The 23,120-nt window shown below is 43.1% G+C and overlaps 1 protein-coding gene across 1 annotated transcript in view; it reads right to left on the minus strand.

The window, feature by feature from the left end:
* The window catches only part of ALK (ALK receptor tyrosine kinase), a 538,912-nt gene that overhangs the window by 299,180 nt on the left and 216,612 nt on the right, over positions 1-23,120 (minus strand). The window contains exon 4 of the mRNA XM_073336696.2: positions 4,249-4,450. Coding sequence (XP_073192797.1) covers positions 4,249-4,450 — 202 coding nt within the window. The remainder of the gene's footprint in view (positions 1-4,248; positions 4,451-23,120) is intronic.

Genomic DNA, 23,120 nt, shown 5'->3' on the forward strand with positions numbered 1-23,120 from the left:
CTGCTTCGCTAAATATGCTAATATGATTTGAAAGCATAAATGCCATCTTCTCACCTGCAGTATTTAAGAGAAGAAATCCCTCTTTGAAAAAGTTAATGAGAAAGGATTGCCTATAGTATTATGCAAGCAGAAAAAGAATACAGTACCTATGGCTAGTGGCATTTGATACAATCAGAAGCCACAGGGTACCCTGGGGAGGAATTGCATCAGCAAGATGGAATAATGGATTTCTTTATTACAAAGGATCAATAAGTACTGCACAGATTCTCCTTCCCTTACCTTTTGAAGCTGCTTCTTTACCATCAGAGAGACAACAGAGCAGTACAACAGAAGACAGAATAGACTGACATCAAAAAATGAATCCACAAAGTCAAATCAACTAGCTCTCTTACTGCACAACAAATCCAATTCCAACAGTGTACAGTAATGTATCACTCCCATAGAAACTTCCTATAGAATTCAGCCAATACTGTTCTACTAAAGTTACTTCAAAAACCTACAGAATTTAGTGGAGAATGAGAGCCTTTCACTATATGGCATAAACACACACATCCTAGAGTTATGGAACAGGGACGTAATCTCCATTAATTTATAAAGGATGTTACAAACATTCTATAGTGAAGTTATCTACTATTATATTGCATAAGGCTTTTGCATAAAAGGTGAAGAGGCTTCCTTATTCTCAGCCTATTCCCAGCCTCAGAAGCCAAGCTCCATTATCCATGCACTGTTCAAAGTGTCTATCATTCTTGACCCATTCTTCCCACAGGGGCTCTTCCACCCTCCTCGTCCCATCAAAATGCATTGCTATACAAATCTGTTTAGTTTTCTTCCTATGAAAAGGATGACAACTTCAGTCAAACAAAACAAATAAGCAAGAAATACAACAGGCAACACGCATGATAATCGGTGTAATGTAGTGACTCTTATTCTGTGATCCAGCAGTTTGTATGACTCCGCAGTCCCCGGAAGTACACAATCCACGCTAAAGGCAGTGAAAGGAGGTGAGAAGAGCATAATTTACCCTGTCCAGCAGTCTTTATGCACACAGAATACCCATCAAATTCAATGGGAGCATTGTGCATGAGGACTGCAAGGCTGGGATCTTGTTTGCAAACTGCACATTGGATGCAGTGAAGAGGGCAGTTCCTCCCATATAGCGTTAAAAAGGTTTCATGGTTTAACACTTCTACTGTTTAATGCCTACTCCACAACCTGCCAACAAGCAGCTTTGGTTGGTTGGCTCGCCCCCTAATCAAAGAGTAGTATCTGACAGTACTTTCTTCTCCCTCCTGTAAATTTACATGAACTGTGAAGACTTTATCAGATATTAATGTGTGTAATTCAGGCTACAGGGGGGAAAAAAGAAACTAGCTGACATTATGAGTTGCTTGAGAGATAGAAAATCTGACTTGAAATTAATCTATCATCAGGCTGCCCTTCAAGTGCATTAAAACTTGTTTTCTCTACCTATTATGGGGCCCGATTTTCAGGTAATCTGGGGGTGCAGACAGGTAGACAGACACCTAATTACCATCATTTGGTGGTTATCTGTGGGTGAAAAAAACTGGAGGTTGACTACTGGAAGTGAGTGAGCTTTTCCCACTGGTGCTGGAGGATTCACGGTCACTTATAGAGCTGAGATCCTGGCAGCTCATCTCCTTTCTACCCTTGAGGAAAGCAGAGGGGAAATCAGTGCTCACCTACAATGGTGATGAGTAAGGATATGATTTGGTCACGGATTCCATGACTTTAACAGACCTCTGTGACCCAGCTTCAGCCCCCCAGAGCTCGGACAGCCAGCTTCTCTTCCCGCCCCACCATGGGCTTTGGTTTCAGCCTTGCACTGCAGGGCTCCAGCTTCCATGACTTGTGGTTTATTGTTTGTGTCCAGCCTGTGAATTTTAATAAAAATCCCTGCGACAAAATCTTAACCTTAGTGATGAGCATGGTATAAGAACCTACACAGAACAGAAAATCTTAATAGAGCCTGTCCTAATTACTCAGTGCTCCTTGCTCCATTTGATACCAAGGCAATAGGTACTTCACAAACATGAAAGGTAGGTTATTTGATAGCTGTATTAGGAAGAGTGGGAATTTGCTCTGCCTGACGCTCGGGAAAAGGGAGTGGACGGTCAGATACACACACCTTGGGAAAGCTATCTGCGGGGCCGCGCTGGGCTGGCTTCAGCTCATGAAGAGAGGTTTGAGTGAAGAATTGCTGTACTGCTAGCACAGACAAGTATATTATGCTAATACAGTTTAATAAATTGGTAGCCATCTAGGATGCATAACTTGGCAATTTGGAACTTCTCAGCAACAGCCAAGATACTATTCAGATCCTCCTGCTCTAAAGGGACCGTTCCCCATCACTTCAGCAAGATGATGTTCCATTAGCTGTTAGCAGTATAGTGCCTAGGGTACGTAGTTGAGCAGTTCTGATAGTCTCCAGTAGATGCCAGTGACACACACACACATATGGTTCGTTTCACTAGTTCAGACATGCTTTTCCTACCACCCCCAAATTTAATTATTCTCAACATTTTCTTAATTTAAACGGTGAAAATTGAAAGTTAGAGAGCCTACGTGCAGTACCGCAAAGCGCCGTAACACAACAGTATACCTTACAGACGGGGAGCACTAGTGGCATTGCCAACACAGGCTGTACTTCTGCACAAAGCATGTTTATTAGCCATGACGCAGAATAAAAGCATCTTCAAAGAGCCGGGGAAGAAGACAGCTGCTGCAGCTCCCCTAGTTACATTTCCCCAGACATCAGGAGTAATTTAGAAGTTGGATAATATTGCTGGAACTAAGCACGATCTAGATCTGCACACTAGCTCTCCTCCTCAGTTTTAAAGACCATGTATAATAGTAGAAATATAACCATTCAGCCCACTCCTGAGAGTCAGGTTGTCTCCAGTTAGATTTTTTATTGCAAATTCTCCTTTTCTTACGGAAAAGCATTGAGTTTGTTTTACCCAGTAATCAGGCAACCACCATGTCTTGTTACTGGCATAAGCCAGCAGGACTGGATATAATAATCACTCTCTCTAATCTATTACATTAAACAAAGATAGTTTAAGATGCTTGGTACAAATTATGTTTCTTAATGCACGTTCTGGGGCACAGAGGTGAAAATCAATAACTAGAACAGAGGGAATGTTAGCTTCATATATATTCCGATTACATTCTAAATTAAACAATCACCAGCGCATTTAACCATTCAGAATACATTTGTTCAGCTACGGTCCTGCTGTTTTGGTGCTAGCTGCAGCCTAAGAAAATGCATATACAAAGTCTGACAAATTGAGACGTCACTGACAATTAATCTTAATTACACCAGGAGGAAATATTTCAGCCAATTGTAGTCCAGAAAGATCTAAAGCTCTCCTTGACAAATGGCACTGAAATCCCTGGTGTCGCAAGAGCTCATTTTTTTTTTTTAAAGAGACAATTAACGGGTGTATAAAAAATACGCACGTGCACACAATCAAGGGACCAAAAGTGAAAGCAGTCTATGGAAGGCCCTCTGCACAGTCTAAGCACAGTAGTGAAGGGAACGGGGAAAGAAGGGAATAGGTATGGGAGAATGATTGTGCAGGTAGCTCTGAACCTTGGAGTGAGGGAGTCTCCTTGTGTCTCTGCATAGGCCTACTATTACCTGGAACTACGGCACAATGGGTGAAATTCACCCCATACAGAGAACCGGCATTAGGCCTTTGTGTGACCCACAACCACTGAGCGTGGTGCTCTGTCCCGCTCTAGTGGTGGTTGAGCCATCTACAGGGGCTAATCAGCATGGATACAATTGTGTCATGGTAAAATTATGCATAATTCATGACAACAAATAGATAAATTTCAGGCTATGGTCATGACAACGAAAAATTGCATAACAACTGAATGTTACCATAAATAAGCATTTATTGACACAAACTTTATAATGGTTCTACTAAACAAAATGTAGTGCTTGTCTGCAGGAACATTTAGTTCGTCATAAGCTGGGGTGTGAATCTACCCTACAGTAGCCTGCCGCAGACCAACTGTTCCTGTGCATCAGGCTGAAGGCGATTTAGTCCTCTTTGAAATAGGAGGCGATCCAAGCACATTAACAGTTTTTATGTTGGAGCATGGTGTGACATAAGTACCAATTAAGTGCACAGACCTTGTACTGCAATACAACGTTCTTTTGATAATGTAGTATCAAAACCAGCAAAAGCAATATTCCAGTTTAGAAAGGGGACCTACCCATGTTTCTCTTGACTTGGGGCCAACAGGATTTCACGGCTACTTTCGTCAGCAGGGAGAAGCCGAGCAATATAGTTCCCGCTTTGTTGGAGATGCCTGTACACAGACACCTGCATAGTGCATTGCTCACTGTTGCTCCTCAGCCAGGGGCTCAAGATGATGGGGCTCATGCTTTCTGATGTATTGAGGAACAGGAATGAACCTAGGGGAAAAAAAGGGAAGAAGAGTTTAAAAAACAGTGCCTTTCACACCCCACGATAGTCCACACAGCATCTTACAAACTGCTTCCTCTGAAAAAAGAAAAGGAGTACTTGTGGCACCTTAGAGACTGACAAATTTATTTGAGCATAAGCTTTCATGAGCTACAGCTCACTTCATCGGATGCATGCCATCCGATGAAGTGAGCTGTAGCTCACAAAAGCTTATGCTCAAATAAATTTGTCAGTCTCTAAGGTGCCACAAGTACTTCTTTTCTTTTTGTGGATACAGACTAACACGGCTGCTACTCTGCTTCCTCTGAAAATCAGTACTGAATTGAAGCAATGATTGACCCATTGCTTGACATTTAAAATGTATGTAGAGTGGACAACACCATAGAAAATTTTGCAGGGAAAACACTACATTTGCAGGTAATTGGACTAGATTAGGATTTATCAAACATTTGAGAGTTTTCCTAATAGAGAGACTCTCTTGTGGACTTCCCCCCTTCAAATTTCTCATGCATGTGATTTAGATCCAAAGTTTGTGGCTCTGATCTTTCTAGATTATATTAATTATATTATTATATTAATCTTTCTCGGTTATATTAGAGCTCTGTCAGTGGCCCCATTTGTATTCACACCCTAAACAAAGCTTACAGTGATTATGTTTCCTGTATAAATAGAAAGCACAAATTCATCAGCTGTGCTCTTATAAACCATACAGTATATTCAAAGCTATTCATGTCAGGATAAATGCTTGGTATTTTTATTGCTTCAGCCATTTATTCTGACATATTAACTTTATATGCACTTAATCCACATGAAAGGTTTGATTATTATCTGGTACATCAACTACCTTCATTTAATCCTATTTCAATAACATCTCAGACTTACCCAGGGGGACAGAGCTAAATGAACTCTCTGCAGATTAAAGCTCACCTTGAGTAAGCAAAATTACCCTCTTTTGGCAGATACCAAGTTACCAAATATTCCATAGAACAAGCACTAGTCAAATAGAAAAGGGAGCCAGTCTTTGACATAGAATATTTTCTGATTTACCATATGCACTCATTATCCTGTGAGACAACATGGAAATTCTACTTTGCACTAGAGAAGACTCGTATCTCCTGGCAGTGGTGGGGCAGAGCAAGGGCAGCAGCTTCAGCAGATGTAACTGAGCATGCTCAGTCCATGTGAGCATACTCAATACAAGCCAAGCAGCGAATATGGGGGTGGGCACATGACCTCACATGTTCCCCCTGCATTGCCTCTGCTTTGCATTCCCATAAGGCTTTACATCACAGACATCAAAAAGCTTTCTAAAGTAGGCATTAATGTTCACAATAACTCTGCAAGTTCTGTATTCCCATTTAACAGATGGAAGAAACTGAGGCACAAAGAGGCTGAAGTCCTATCGAAAGTGCTCACTAATGTTAGGTCCTTTACTTTCTCAGATGCCCAGAGTGTGACAAGGGCATGATTTTCCAAATGCTAACCACCCATAATACAGGTAAGTACCTCTGAAAATCAGATCCTAACTATCTAAAGTTAGGCACCCAATATCAGTGAGCACTTCTGAAAATTTTCAACTGAACAACTTGCCTAAGGTGACACAGTACATCAATGGAAGAGTTGGGAATAGAACCCAGCTGTCCTGACTCCCAGTTCATTGCTCTGACAACTAGACAACACTGTCTCCAGAGGTAGATTAGCTAGCATATACTTGACATCGATTTTAGCTAGCAAATATCTGTCTTGAAAGCAGCATTGGGCAGTAAAATGTCAGAAATAGTTTCCTCATGACAGAAGATTCCATGGGCAGCAAGTAGAGAGAGAGTGAATCCGTGAATTACTGTTATTCCTTTAGTGTCAGATAGTGTTGTCTAAGGAGGTTCAAGTCTTCTCACTACCTAGACCAAATACATTTCCTAAAGTTTAAGGGAGTTTATTTGGCTGATCAGTAAAGAGATGGTAACTGTATACATCACCCTTGTGCTTCCCCATCTCTCTCTATAGTTGAGAGCAACAAGAATTACAGCATTAAATCTCATAGCTTTATTTTTCCACCCCCACAAGAACACTGGGATCACAGTGACATGAAAGAGAGCAGAGATTTCTACTCATGGCAGAAAGACACTAAACCCTGCAATAATTGCTGATAACTTGCCAGATTCAGGGAGCCATTTGCTAATCTTATTGCCTTGGGATGGGGAGTAGGATTTTAAAGCTATCACAAATTAGAAGGCAATTTTGGTTCCCTCACTGCCTACTTGCAGTAGGTATGGGAAAAGTTCTTCCAAGCAAGCATCACTCTTGTGCCCAGGCTCAAGGCTAGACTTAGAATGTCAATGAGACTCTCAAATAGGAAAAGATACTTACTGGTTGCTCTGAGGTAGATGTTAGGCAGTCACTACTCTCCTTCGTTTGTGCTGTTAACAACAGGAGTTTCTCCCCCAAAGCACTTGCTTATTGTTTCACCTATGCTCAATTCTACCTATTAACTGAAGTGTGCAGTTCTGTTGACATGAAGGTTACAGAGCCGTACCGATGGAGCAGTCCATACACAGCACTATGCGGCGACTGCACTGAATGATCCCATGCTGCACTGTTCCCAAGTGAGGGCTTGAGAGTCATGCTGGAGGACCTCCCCATCCTCCCCAAAGCAGTGCTCTTCTGACCAGTACATAAACGCACTAGGGAAAGCCTCTTAATGTGCTTTTGTGGAGGCTACCCAACAAACAGAGCACAGGAGCTGTAATGTACCATTTTTAGAGGATGTAAACATATCTTGGTTTCTGAAAGCACAATTCCCTCAAGGGAAACAGTGTCTGCTGCACTTACTTTAGTGCTGCTCTTACTGCTATTCTACTACATAAACACTCAGAGAAGCACTCTCAGAATTCTGTTTGGCTGTGGTGCTTTTGGAATTTCCAGAAGGTGAGAAGTGATGGATTTGCTGTGAACACATAGCAGATTCTGGAAGCAAAACGTGTATCCCACTGTAGATTTTAAAGATCCCTGATAACAGACTATACATAAGATTTCTCCATTCGGAACAAAGCATTTGGTCCATCAGCTCCCACTTCCTGCAGTGACTAATACCCAATGTCTCAGAGGAAGACCCCATCTCCCCATAATACATCTAGCCAATTAAGTCTACCCCTTGCTAAGGTTATGTCTACACTAGAAACACAACTGTAGCGTAGACACTTACTACTACAATGAAAGAGGTTCTTCCATCACTTTAGTAAATCCAGCTCTGAGAGGCAGTAGCTAGGCCAACTGAAGAATTCTTCCATAGAGCTAGCAGAGTCTACACTGGGGCTTAGGTCAACTTAATTACATCACACAGGGAGTGAAATTTTTCAAAGCCCTAAGCAATGCAGTCAAGCCAACCTAACTTTGTAGCATATACCAGCCCTTAGACTTCACAATTTTATTATTTATTAATATTATGCAGATCCTTTTCAAAGCCACATTAACACACATGAAGGATAGGTCCAAAAGTTCAGACCAGTACGATTCCAGGTAAATTCAGTAAATCAGTAGGAATGTGTCTAAAATCCTTCTTAGGTTACGGATTATAACTTTTCTGAGGAGCCATTATATAGCAGTGATGTTTTCCTATTAATTGGGAATGAGAGGGAAATATACTGTTTTCCACCTGGTGGGTTCCCAGGCAAAACTGGGTTCTAATCTGTTTATCAGTTTTCCAGTAAGAGGAAGTCCATGTGGCAAGCTGTATCTCAGATTATCGTGTAGGTCTTTAGGGTTGTAAGATTTCATCAGTAATTTTCTTGGACTGCTATTTTCCTTTATCAGCTTACAGCTCTAATGAGGCTCTCGGGGATCTTGCAGGGGGAATTACTAAGAAAGAGCACTGCAGCTTCAAACAAACTTCTACTGACAGTTGGGCACCTAGGGAATATAAACTGAGATGAAAGGCCCCTTCATAGAACAAGTTGTCAGTATCATGGTCTACCACTTGTAGGATTTTAAAAAATTAATAAAGCATGGTATATTGCAGTAACCCATATTTAATACTCAGGGGGTGATGTGAAGAGTTTGCAACTGGTGAAGATGATTAAAACACTAATGCTTCAGAATCTTAGGATACGGTATACTCACTAGTGAAACATTGCAGAAGCATGCATAACTAGTCACCACTTAAACTAGAGTTGACACTAGTTATCATGCCAGCTGAGTGCTGGGATTGAATAGATGTAATCCCCTAAAGAAATATAGCAAATACAGTGTCTCAAATCCAGGGCCACTTAGCTCTGCATGACTCTCACCATGCTGCTCAGTCACTAGGATCACTCAGAACTACCTGGGGGCAGTGGGGACAGAAAGTCTCCTGCACCAAAAGAATGAGCCACAACCACTCGAGCTAACCGAAAATCTCCTCTAGCTGTTGCAATTTAAGGATTTTGACACTTGGTTGAGCCATTCTAATTCTATCCAGCAGAGGGCAGTAGTAGACATCTCACACACTTTCACTACAATACTTTATTATTTAATTGTGCCTTTCATCCAGACAAATTCCAAAGTGCTTCACAGCCTATATCCTACAATCACACACCCACTGCTGAAACAGTGCAATTTTTGAGTTAGAATGATTATATGCTAGTAATATTACTCAGCCGGGTTTCTCTCTTTTGTTTTAAATAGTGAGGGGTCTGCATTGTAATACCAGCTCCTAAACTTCCCCATCTCCAGCATGTCCCTCCCCCTGAGACACATTATCGGAAAGTCCTAAATATCAATTTGCTCAGGCTTCTGATTTGTATCTGCACTATTTCTCCATCTTTCTAATATTTGCAGTCAACCCATAATGGGTTTCTCCATCTTTGTTGGTTATTTCCTTTTACAGTGTCTGTATTAATTGTCTGTCACTCCACACCTTGCAAAAAAAGATATTTAAGAATAAGCACAAGAGAATTATTGCAACTGACATTAAAGTGTATTTATAGCACCCTAATGATTGCAACATTCAATAGAGGAATAAATCTTGCACTAAGAATTACTGCCTAATGGTTGGAGGTTTGTTTTCAGCATTTTAAAATTCATATTGTGAGAAGGAAATGACAGCTCAAGGGATTAGTAATGGCATATTGTTGTCTTCACTGGTTCAAATTCAGCCAGGATTATTTGGGACTGAAAGTAATATTTATTTGTTAAGAATCATCACCGGAGTGTTCAGTGCAATATAGGACACAAACGTTGTATAAACCACAGTACTTATCCCCAGGAGCGTACAAATGAAAAGACTTACACCGATTAGACAAGAATGCACTAGAAGATACAGACCAAATCGTTACCACCTGGCAGTTGTTTGATGGCCTGTGTGAACTGAACTGTTGGAACAGACCTAATCTACCGGACAGAAATTCCACTTTTCCTTTAGAGATACCAATGAGTGATTGTGCAAGGAGTGTGAATTCATTTCTCAAAACTGGTCCCTTCAGAACAGGATTGAGGCACATTGGTAGATAAGTATACACCGTGAGATTTTTTTTTTTAATCTGTAAATATGCGAGAGAGAGAGAGAGAACGAGAACAAACACTCCAGGACTGGGCATTGGGAATCTAACAGTGAGCACGAAATTCATTTTTATCCATGAAGTCTGAAGAGTGCACAGGCTCAGGAGAGCAGAGCAGACTCACAGGCAAATTACTGTTTGGAGCTCTTTTTGCTCACTATTTTGAAGGCATATTGCTCATTGTACAACCGAAATTTACCTAGACCCCATGCTAACCTTCAGGTATTTCGCAGTACTTCATCTTTGCCACTAAAAGGCAACATCAATGAAGCAAAGTTACAGACAACTTTATTTGTGCTAGAGACATTAATCCCACCCCATTGAAAGTGAAATCTTAGTTGGAAAAGTAAATTTTTCCAAAAGGCATTGCAGAGCTCCCCCTCGGTGATTTCTGTATCAAATGTGCACAGGTTGGACAGAAGACATCTGCAAGGTTTGAAGTTAGAAAGACATCTTCTGTCCAACGTGTGCACATGTAGATGGAAGCATTGACATCAGAATCACCTCCTGCAACTCTGACCCCTGCCCTTTCTGGCTGGTAGAAGAGTGTAGAGAACGTTTAGTATCCCTTCTAATTGTTAACACCACCTTTGATGAGGAGAATTACCATCCATTGTAAAAAAAAGCACTGTGGGTGGACTAAAGTAACCATCACTACGCACTTTGCCAGCTGCCACTTAGTCTTCAATCTTTTTTAAAGCAAGCTAATTGAAAACAAACAAACAAACACCAGTCATCAATCCGTCCTCTCAGTTGCTTGTATCCTGGATTCCTCCCAGTCAGTCTTCAAACCAGGATACAGTAGTGGCATACTGGTTGCTCTGGTGAATGATCTCATGTCCATAAACAAGGGAAATATATCCATACCTTCTCTGAGGGACCTCTCTGAAGCAGACACCAAGCATGGAAGATTTCAGCCCAAACAGAAAAAGTTACAGTGGAAAACAAGGGGGTTATAATGAGAAGCGTTATCATAGGGGATGCGAGTTCTCCTTACAATGTATCTGTGGGGCCAGATCCTCAGCTGGTGTAAACAGATATGGCTTCACTGAAGTCAATACTCCATGATGTTTTAAAACTCTTCAGGATGAAGGGGGTTATACTAAATTTACATTTTTAGTTATGTACTTAGGGGACTAAAAACAAGAATTTTTGATATAAGGTGGGGACTTAGTTGGAAGAGACAGGGGAGGAGAATAGGGTGACCAGATAGCAAGTGTGAAAAATTGGGACGGGGGCTGGGGTAATAGGTAACTATATAAGAAAGCCCCACATATTGGGACTGTCCCTATAAAATCAGGACATCTGGTCACCCTAGAGACGAAAGAGTTGGGTGTATTGGTGGATCACAGGATGACTATGAGCTGTCAATGTGATGCGGCTGTGAAAAAGGTTAATGCAGTCCTAGGATGCATCAGGCAAGGTATTTCAAGTAGAGGTAGGGAAGCGTTAGTACCATTATGCAAGGGAATGGGGTGAGACCTTATCTGGAATATTATGTACAATTCTGGAGTCCTATGTTTAAGAAAGATGAATTCAAACTGGAACAGGTGCGGAGAAGAGCTACTCAAATGATCAGAGGAATGGAGAACATACCCTATGAAGGGAGACTCAAGGAGCTTGACTTGTTTACTTAAGCTAAAGAAGGCAGAGGAGAGATAGGATTGCTCTCTATAAATGCATCAGAGGGATAAATATCAGCAAGGGAAAGAAGTTATTTAAGTTCAGCACCAACGTGGACACGAGAACAAATGGATATAAACGCCATCAACAAGTTTAGGCTCAAATTAGGTGAAGGTTTTTAACCATCAGAGAAGTGAAGAACTGGAACAGCCTTCCAAGGGGAGCAGTGGGGGCAAAAAAACCTAACTGACTTAAAGACTGAACTTGATAAGTTTACGGGGAGGAAGATATGATGAGACTGCCTACAATGGCATGTAGACAATCTGTGACTGCTAGTTGTAAACAACCCCAACCACCAGTGATAGGACACTAAATGGGGAAGGCTCTGAGTTACTAAAGAGAATTCTTTCCCAGGTGTCTAGTTGTTGGGTCTTGCCAAAATGCTTAGAGTTCAAATGATCACCATATTTGGGGTCGGGAAGGAATTTTCCCCTGGGTCAGACTGGCAGAGACCCTGGGTTTTTGCCTTCCTCTTCAGCATGAGGCATGGGTCACTTGCAGGTTTAAACTAGAGTAAGTGGTGGATTCTCTGCTACTTGAGGTCGTTAAATCAAGATTTGAGGAATTCACTAACGCAGGCAGGGGTTATGGATCTGCTACAGGAGTGGGTGGGCGAGTTTCTATGGCCAGCAATGCGCAAGAGGTCAGACTAGATGATCATGATGGTCCCTTGTGGCCTTAAAATCTATGAGTCTATTATCATACAGTGATAGCCACTAAACAGGCCAGTGAGCTCAAGGGCAAAAGTAAAAAATAATGGCAAGCATGAGAATTTATAATGAAGTGGGCAGATTGCGTTACTTGAAGAAAATAACTAAACCAATACACCAAAGCCAAATTATATATACACCCAGTGAGTCTCCTTAGACTCAAGTTACATTAAAGTGTCCCAAGTAGCAATTCAGAGACATTTCCTCTCTAATTACCAGAGGCCAGAGTTTTGTTAGTTTAACTTATCGTCTGGAAAAGCAAAGCCCAAAACAAAGAGACTAACTTAATCTGATCACCATTATAAAGCAGCAGTTTTATAACCTTTTGCAAAATTGATAGATTTTTATTCTGAACAAACTCCACCTTACTGCTAAAAGGATTTTATTACCTTTCACATATTAGTGCAATACTACACCAGATTAAATTAAAGCCTTAAAAACCTATTAACAGTCAATGTTTATTGGGGGCTGTACAGAAAAAAAAAATGTCAAGCCAATGAATGGAGCTCTATAAAACAACAGCTTTGAAAAGCAGGGACATGGGAGCAGGCAACAGACATGGAAGAGGTGGAGGCAAAAAAAATCATCTGGGTTGCACCATTGAGAAAAGGCATCGGTATGGATCTCTGTAGTTCTTGATTGTCTAAGGTTAGCTGTGGGATATTTCAGTCACTAAAGCAAACCACTGAAATGTGCTTAACTATAAGTATGTGAATATCCCCACCAACATCAGTGTGATTCCACATACTGTGACAAAGCTCTGTCCTTGCCTCCATGGGTCCCGCATTTCCTGGTGGATTTTGCTAGCCTCAGAGGTTCACTGTGACCCTGCACGTAACCCTTCTTTCTCTAGAGACAAGGGTCACAGTCTACTGAGCCATTTTCATCATAAGCTAGCAAGGGAGGTGAGGAGAAGTTATCCTTCCTTGCACAGTCTCTGTTGTCTCCCAGTCTCAGTGATTAATCAGGGGGCAAAGGTGCAGGGGGGAGCCCAGGCCCACCCTCTACTCCGGGCTTCAGCCCAGGGACCCTAACAGTATCAGCTATGGTAGCTGACTTTTTAGAAACTTGACAGGTACAATTCCCTGGGCTACTTCCCCCACAGCAGCCCTCACTTCCTCAAGCTCCACTTCACCCTTACCTCAGGGCCTCCTTCCTTGTGCCTGATAATGGTGTCTGCTACTCAGCCTCTCCAACAGCACAACTTCCTCCCACAGCTCCTGACATGCACACCCACCTGACTGGCTGGGAGGCTTTTAACTAGTTTCAGCCAGCCCCTGATTGGCTTCAGGTGTCCCAATCAACCTAGCATTCTCCCTGCCTTCTGGAAAGTTCTTAATTGGCCCCAGGTGTCTTAATTGACCTGGAGCAGCTTCCATTTCACTTAACCTGGTACCAGGGATTTGTTTAGCCTGGAGCTAATATATCTCCCACTACTTTTCTATAGCCATCTGGCCTTGCCCCATCACAATACTAAAAGATATGCATGTGCCTACATGTTTTGCTGCATTAGGACCTAAAACACATGATGAAAGCTTGCTATGAATTATTACAAACCACTGAGCAGAGCTATTCCTATTCTTTGAGTAATGGTGAAATCCTGAACCTAATGAAGTCAATGAGGCCTGATGTTACCCATAATACAGTGCTTTGTAGGCATTTACCATGTTTCACATAATGTCAGAGCAATTAATGAATGCCATCACAAATTCATACCAGGTGTAGTATTATACCCATTTTACAAATAGGTATCGTGAGGCACTGAGAGGTTCAGTAAGGTGTTGTATGATTCAAATGAGCCTGAGACTAAAAGTGGAAATGAAATCCTAGAGCCCCAACTGTTAGGCTCTTGCTTTGACTAGATCTCACGCTGACTCTCAGTGAGTCATTTCTAATTATCTAAAGATAAAGATAAAGATTCAGGAATTATTTAAAGCAAAATGAAGATATAAAATCAAGGAGGGCTCTCTTCTCCCATTGACCTTGCAGGGAAATTTCCCTATGTAACATTCCTTTTGTGTACAAGGCAGCTACTCATATAAATCCCTTCATGCATTTGACAACCTATTTGCCATGACCCTTGCAAACTTTGGCAGTGCTCCAGGAACATCAGCTTGAAAAAGTGAGGGGGGGGGGAGAAAATACACTCCAATCTCTATTAAGGCCCCCACCTATCCCCCAAAAGTGAGCCTAAAGCTTGTATACATAAGTGAGAAGCATCAAAACTCAGACACACACACAGCTTCATTCACAGCTTTCCCGTGTTGCCATGCAGTTAAAGAGTAGTGCATGAACTGAATATGAACTCAATATAAAAGCCTGTTTTTACATCCTTACTATTCATGCATTTATGGTTTGTATTGCAGTAGTACCTAGAGTCAGAGACTGAGGTGCTGTACATACATAAAAGAAAGACCACCCTTGCCCCAAAGAGCTTACAATCTGAAAAACGGACTTTAAGACTAAGATTTCTAAAGCAGAGAGAAAGAAAAGGGGAAAATTTAAATTTCCAGCTATTGCCTTCAGTAATAGGAACTAGAACCAGATGCTGTTGTGGCCCAATTCCTAAATAATTCAGTAGCGAGTTTGCTCCCAGCTGAGAAGCAGTGAACTGAAAAAAGTAGTCAGTTAATTAAAAACTTAAAATTCAACACTGAAATTAAACCTTCCTAGTGACTGATAAAAAAGAATTTAAAGAGTTCAGTCTTGCACAGCAGATCAGCTATCATGCATTTTCTGCTTTGTTATGGACAAAGGTAAACACCAAGTCACTCTCAGGTCTGCCTTTCAGAGAACAGATGAGAGGAGAGGTTGCTTCATCTTGCATTGGGAAGAAGAGGCAACAGAGAAAGCTAAGTAGTATGTGTATGTTCTGTCAATACAAACAAAGAGGCAGCAAATACATTTTCTAAAGCAGTGGTTCTCAAACTTTTGTCCTGGTGACCCCTTTTTCACATTGCAAGCCTCTGAGTGTGACCCTCCTTAAAATTAAAAACACTTAAATATATTGAACACTATTATAAATGCTGGAGGCAAAGCAGGGTTTGGGGTGGAGGCTGACAGCTCGAGACATACACCCCCCCCCATGTAATAACCTTGCGACCCCCTGATGGATCCCAACCCCCACTTTGAGAACCTGTTTTAAAGGCTTCACCGTCCCTGTGTGCATGTTAATGGGAGAATAAGAAAGGAAGTCTAACGCTGTACCTCTAGTTATCACTTTTCCTTTGAGAGTGGTTAGTCATTATGCTCAGCAGGCTAAGAGCTTTAAAATTAAGGAGGCTGATGGCAAACCAACACACAGTTTCTGAACTGACTCATTGCTGGAACAGACTGAGCATTGCAACAAGTCGGACTGTGCAGCAATGTCACTATCCTCCTCATCTAATAAGGAGCCGTTATTGTGAGTTATTCCCTTGGAGAATGAGACGTGCAGCAGGAGAGGAGTAAAAATCAATACCATATACTCATCCGCATAGCCTCCTATTTTGTGTTAGGATTTGGCTGTACAAGTAAAGGCTGCAGTATTGTCAACCCCAAGAATTAAAAAATCATGAGTCAGACCTCCTTAAATAATCATGAGGTTGGCCCTAAAATTCAGGTTTTTAAAAAAATCCCTTTTTTGGCCTCTCCTTGTTTTTTGAACTGCCCTATCTACCTCCAGAGCATGTGCACATGCATGCCTCTCTCTCAGTTACAATTACCAAGTTCCCAAGATGTGTACAGTGAGGTGATTCTGTACTCTACTGCAGGCACACTTCGCTACCCTCTTCCATCCCTAGGGGTCAGCCACTGCAGGGTCCCCTTCTCCCCCTTCCCAGGCCTGATGAGGGTACTTCCAGGGGGTTCATCACGCCCTTCCCCAGGCCTAGTGTTACAGGGAGGGAGAGGAGCAAATAGCAGATTGCAGGGCCGCCCAGAGGGGGGGCCAAGTGGGGCAATTTGCTCGAGGCCCCCCATACAGGGTGGGGGGCAATTTCGACAGAGGGTCTTTCAGTCCCTCTCTTCCTCATCGGCGGCACTTCGGCAGCAGCTCAATTGCTTTGCTTCAGTCTTCTGCAGCAATTTTCTTTCTTCGGCGGCATGACTTGGATTTTTCTTTTTTTTTTTCCTTCGCCACTTGGGACGGCAAAACTAACTTTTTTTAAAATGGAAGGGCTCCCCGAAATTGCTTTGCCCCAGGCCCCCTGAATCCTCTGGGCAGCACTGGCAGATTGACCCATTGTCCATGGGGGCTGAGTGTGTCAACTCAAATTGATATTCTAAACATTTAATTTAACCCAAACAAAAGTTGTTTTTCATTTGTTTCAGAGAGAAACACACAAACAAACAAAAAAATCAATTTGGGTTTGAAATGAACCAAATGTTTAGGGAATTTTTCAGTTTGGCTATCAAACTGAAAAAACAATTATTCACTCAGCTCTAGCTGGCAACTCCATATCCACCCTCTCCTACCCAAAACCCCCCAGAGAGCTCTCAACTGCTTTCTGCAGATGCTCCAGTTGGTTGCTCTTCTCCAGGATGCAGGGAGAGCAGCCAGAGTGATTTTCCTCAGCAGGGCTGAAATTCATGAAGCTTTTCCCATTGTTGCGAGCCAGCCTCCGGCCCTGACCAAAATTGTGTTACGCTTGGGAGGGTTGGCAACACTGGGGTTGGGTGTCCACTTTCAGATATAGTAGGATGTGCCTGATGCAAGTCCCCTGCCAAACTTTGGGGGTGTTCAAAGCAGTGATTCTGAAATGAATCTTTGCAGTGAGCAGAACAAAAACAATGGGTCAAAACATACCTGAGACTGTGGGGACTTCTAAATCTATATCTGAATTTTACAGGATGTGCTTATCTTTAGAGAAGACATGACCCAAACCCTCTTCTCAAATTAAACATCCATACTTTTCTGGATATTTGAAAAATCCACACCCCGCTGGTTTTTTTCATGCCATGATATATGGAATCATAGTTCTTCTTAACCAGGAGTTGTTCATTAAAGAAAACAACTACTTCTACAGACAGGTAAGTAGGCCCCACACAGCTTTCTTTCCAGGTTTGTTTCCTTAATTTACCAGGGTCCACGTCCTGTTGGTCACCCTATACAGCATAAATAGATATCTAGTGTCTCTATAATAATCTCTTCAGTTTATCCAAGAGATTTCAGAGAGGAGTTGATCATAGTCTACAAGTATCTACATAGGGAAGAAATTTCTGATAGGTTAAAGTGATGTCTACTAGCAGAAAAAGGCACAATGAGATCCAGTGTTGGAAGCTGCTGTTTGACATATTAAGAGTAGAAAAAAAGGAACTTTTTAACAGTGAGGGTAATTAACCATTGGAACAATTTACACAGGGATGTGGTGGATTATCCGTTATTTGTGGTCTTTAAATCAAGAGTGGATCTCTTTCCAAAAGATCCACTCTAGCGCAGTGGTTCCCAAACTTGTTCAGCCGCTTATGCGGGGAAAGCCCCTGGAAGGCCGGGCCGGTTTGTTTACCTGCCACGTCTGTAGGTTTGGCCAATTGTGGCTCCCAGTGGCCGTGGTTTGCTGCGCCTGGCCAATGGAAGCTGCTAGAAGTGGCGGCCAGTACGTCCAGCAGCTCCCATTGGCCTGGAGCTGCGATCGGCCAAACCTGCAGATGCAGTAGGTAAACAAACCGGCCTGGCCCACCAGGGGCTTTTCCTGCACAAGCTTGGGAACTACTGCTCTAGCGCAAACAGAAATTATGGGCTTGATGCAGAAATTACTAGGTGAGGTTCTATGGCCAATGGTATGTAGGAGGTCAGACTAGATCAGGGGTGGGGGAGACTTTTTGGCCTGAAGGCTGCATCTGGATGTAACCCTTCTGCCTGTCAGAGTTGGCAGCAACAAGGGCCGGGTTCAGTATCTAGGGGTTCCATTCCAATAACACAATGCAAAACTGGCTCGAGCCCCCACCCAGTGACCTGGGACAAATATATACCATTCCTGCTGGGCACCTCCAAGAGGCAATACTTCCCCTCTCGCAAGCACGTAGTCTGAGTGTAGCAAAAAGCCTTTTAATAACAGAGAAACAATGTGGCATTATGTTGGGGAAACACCACCAACAGGATTCATAACACAACCCACGAGCAAAACCCACCCCAAGCAAATTGGGGCCTGTCCTTTCCCTTTGGTTCTTGAGTCCAGCAACCCCAAATCACCCAAAGTCCCAAAAGTCCAACAACCCAAAAGTCTCTGTCCTTGGTCAGGACAGCCCCAGAGTTCAAACGTTTATCTGCAGAGTTTTTACCTCCCAACCTGGGTGGAGATTGGGGGTGGGGAGGTGTTAAAGGGCACCTTACGTGGTCCAACACTGATGGCCCCACCTCTCCATGGGGCTCTGCTCCATCAGCCACTCTGCTCTGCTCGCTGTCCCGCAAACTGCTCTGCTCCGCCAGCCGCTCCGCTTGCTGTCCCGCAAACTGCTCCGCCAGCCGCTCCACTCACCGTGCTGCAAACGGCTCTACCATATAGCTTCAGGCTCCCCCACTACTTAACACAACACTCAGTGATTTCAGCTTGTAGTAGGGGAGCCACAGTGCTGCTGCACCATTAGCCCAAAGTGACTTCAGCTCAGCATCCTGTAACTAGACTCCTAATGGAATCAAAATTAGCTCTGATACTCCAGAGTGGAGAGAGGAGGAAGTGCAATTAGCATGTAAGGCCCTCAACAGGGGGCCCATGCCACCAGGTATTAACACCTGTTCCCAGCCTCTCTCAATTCACAGAGTTTTGGAACCCATGTCCCTTGCCTAGCGAGTGCTACTTAGTTGATGGTGAGTCCCTCCATCATAAAAGGCCAGTTCCCTATCCTTGATTCCCATAATCAGGGTAATAACAATTTATTCTTCCTGCCCCAATAACAGAGACACTGGGGATCCCACAGCAGCCAAAGTGACCATTTGGGCAGCTATGGCCTTATTCTAGGCAGGGTGGGTGTGCCTATGCAAATGAGATCAGCCCCGGAAGTTTTTCCACAACTTGCCACACCTCCCCACCAGATGTCAGGGTGGAGCTCATCCTGACTCTGCTTACATGGGTATGAAAATTGTATGGTGGGCCATGAATGCCCGGTGGGGGAGGAGGACTCTACAGGGTGTAGCATGGGATGCTCTATAAGGGATGTTATCGAGGTGGGGGGAGGAGGGACTCATGGGTGTGACACAGGGGAGGGGAAGGGGGGCTCTACAGGAGGGATACTGGGAACTCTTAGGGGCCCTACCAGCAGTGACACCAAGGCAGCCATACCAGTACTGCCACGGGTGGAGGCAGCCTAGCTGGGACGGGTGTGGCCCCGGGTGGTTTTGAGGTTCTCGAGTGTGGAGCCATAGGATATCGGGAGGGGATTGGGCATCCTGCCACATGGGGGCGGGGATGGGGGTTGCCGCATGGGGGCAGGGTTCCAATCCCAGAAACAACACAGGGAAGTCACACCTGCGCAGTGTGGCTCTGCATGCCGGAAGATGGGGCTCATCAAGGGAATTGTGAGTCGGGTGCTGGGGACTGCCGGACGGGTGGAGCAAGCCCCCTACCCTGCTCCCCGGTGGGAGCTTGAGGGCCAGACAAAAACGTTTAACAGGCCAGAAGCAGCCCGCAGTTTGTCCACCCCGACTAGATGATCATAAGAGTACATTCTGGCTTTAAAATTTAGGAATAATCACAAACAGATAATCACAATGGACTAGGCCAATGCTGAAAATGAAAGACCTTGCCCTTTGAATGTTTTCTAGATTCACCTACCAGAATTTGGAAGTATCAGAAACCCACATGACACCAAGTTCTCTTAGGATTTTCAACTTAATTTTTCTGAGAAACTGTTTGAACTAAATATGAAATACTGGGTAGGTGTGAAGGGGAAAGTTTTTCAGTTTCACTTAACTCATCAACATTTAACCTTAAGGAACCAAAATTAGTCCAAGATAACTGCAAAAAGAACAATGTGATCATGGAGCATTGGTGAAGGGAAGAATGTGGAGAAGGACACTTGCAAATGTTGGGTAGAAGAACTGTATAGGAAAAATTTTCAAAAGCCTCAAAGTGCCATAGGATCCTAAGACCAGACTTTCAAAAGACCTTAGGTGCCTAACTCACTGAGGCACTTAGCCTTTTTAACAGTCAAAATATTATACAATCATTGACAGATTAATCCTCAGAACATACCAAATCCATTTTACAGAGGGGACCACAGACACACAGGTGCAGTGACTGCCTAAAGTCATGCAGTAACAGTAGCACAGCCAGGATTAGTAACAAACCTGGCTCCCAATATTGTGGTTATTCATTCACACAATGTACATCATTTGAGTTGATTAGTTTCACATAGTTCTTGTTGGCTAGCTAGCTAATTAATATGTGTTTTAATTCTCTATGTAGTGGACTGGGGTTGGAAAACCCTACAGAAATTGCACATATGAAGGAAGGGTTGAAAAAGACATCCAATTTACATTTCCATACTGTAGGAGCCTCAGTTATGGACCAAGACCCCTTTGTTCTAGGCACTGTACAAACAGAACAAAAAGACAGTCCCTGTTCCAAAGAACTTGCAATGTAAGTATAAGATGAGAGGTGATACAGACAGATGAGGGAGTACAAGGCACAACCAGACAATATTGGCCATATCAATACTGAATTTTACAGCAAGAGGAATCAGTTCCACAAATCAAAATGTTTGCCCTGTAATACAAAGCTGTATTTCCTGCCCATCAGACTGAGAACCCTGAGCCTATCTTGTCATTGTTCGTTACCCTTATTTGGGATATATCATGACTAAATTAGAAAATAAAATCATTGGGGAAGGGACCACTTTAAAATTCCTAGCACACTTTTGAACTCTGAGTAAAACTAATAACCTCACTAAAATATCAAGGCCACTACTCTTCCATCACAGGACACCACATCCTGCTCTCTTGACACAGGCAAACCCCCTGGGGTTCAATGTGGGTTTTGCATGAGTAAGGACTGCAGTTGCTCAGACCTTTGATGAACACTCTGGATTAAAGACTGTATCTCTTTCACTCTGAAACATAAAAATTTAGCCTTGGGGAGATTTGGCCACCAAATGGGACATGCTGTTCATTTGTATCTGCTATAATCGTGCCTTTAGGATGCTCTTTAAATCAATTCCACTTTTACAAAGTGATTTTTTTCCCCCAATAATGAACTTGGGGGTCATGCAGCCCTGAATGAAAGGACAACCTTCCCCTAGAATCCAATTAAGTAGAATTGATTGTAGTCAGTCCAAACTTTTTTTCCCCCTCCCCTTCTTCCTTTAAATCTATAAAAAGAATATGAAAAAGGAGACACACAGGAAGTCTCCCCACACCAAAGTAGAAAAGACCACTAAGAGTCAAAACTAGAAAGCTGTGGACATTATGTTTGTTTTAAAGATACTGACTCTTCTAACTATACTTAGATAATTTCAGTAAGAATGGAAAGTGACTAAGGAGATACATTCATGTGTCCAGACTCTTCATTCTGCTAGCTTATCTTTCGCTCACTGACATTCTAAGTTTGGCCTCAGGTGATTCAAGATAACAAGAACTGCTGTCTCATTCAAAGGGCCCCTTTAGAAGGGGCATTGCCACCTCCCGAGCACCCCCTTACACCTAAGTGTGGGTCTGCTGTGGCCTGCCTCAGTTCCACCCCCTCCTCAAGTAGGTAACAGTGATGCCACTTGAGCAGCCAGACAAGAAGCCAAGCACTCTACTTTACAGGGGTATCTCTCCCTTTAATTAAGCCTTCTGAATGGAGCACTTGTACAAGGGTTTAAAGACTCTTACCTCAGAGAACCAGAGAAAAAAAGTCCCACAACAAAAGTCTTTTAAGTTCCAGCAGCAGCTCTTTCAGCTGTAAGGCCTCAGGCTTCTCCCCTGCTGGAGAGCTCTGTAATCTTTCCCCCACTTGTTCAGGGTCTCTCCGTCTCCCTGCCTGGAGAACATTTTGCAGGCTTTCCCTTGCTTGTTCAGGGTCTCTCAAGATGTGTCTGCCCAGAGAGCTTTTGCCTAGTACAGGCCACTCCCTAGGAGCTCCCCTCCTCTGGAGATTCTTTTCTCCTCAAGTGCCTTTTTCAACTGAGTTTCTAAGCCTTTTATTAAGCTCCTTACTTAATTAACTGCCTTCCTTCCAGCTGTGTAGGCAGTTAACTATCCCCAGGTGGACCTGGGTTGGCTCATTCCCTTCAGTGAAGCCTGTTCATAGGTAGGCTGGGCATCTGACACCCCTGTGACAGACTCTTACCAAATGGTAGTTCTATACCCCAACTCAGTAATTGTAACCAGCAGATAACAGGACTGACACAAGGTGACTGGATGACAGAGTGGCTTAGACATAGGAGATGAAACCTTTCGCTACTGGTTCAAATCCAGGCCAGTACCTGGTAGAGTTTGAAAGTTGTTTCTATCTGAAAATTATTTTCAGTTAGTGGTCCCATGCCACCTCCATTACCACTGTTGGTACAGGAGCAAGATGCATTGGCAAGGCAGCATAAGTGAAGCTTGCACTACTGCTGCTGTGCTGTTGTTCTGTAGATACACACACAACTTCACCGCCAGATTAGCACCTTTCACCAGGATTAAACTTGCCAACTCCTGTCCTTGTACATAAGGAACACAAACCTGAAGAGTGACTCCTTGGAAATTTAAAGAGACACAGGGTAAAATTTTCAAAAGCAAAGTCACTTAGGAACCTAAATCCCACTGATTTACAGTGCCTAAGGAGTTTAAGTCT

This window comes from Lepidochelys kempii, chromosome 3 (assembly GCF_965140285.1).
Source record: "Lepidochelys kempii isolate rLepKem1 chromosome 3, rLepKem1.hap1, whole genome shotgun sequence".
In the NCBI taxonomy this organism is placed as follows: Eukaryota; Metazoa; Chordata; order Testudines; family Cheloniidae; genus Lepidochelys; species Lepidochelys kempii.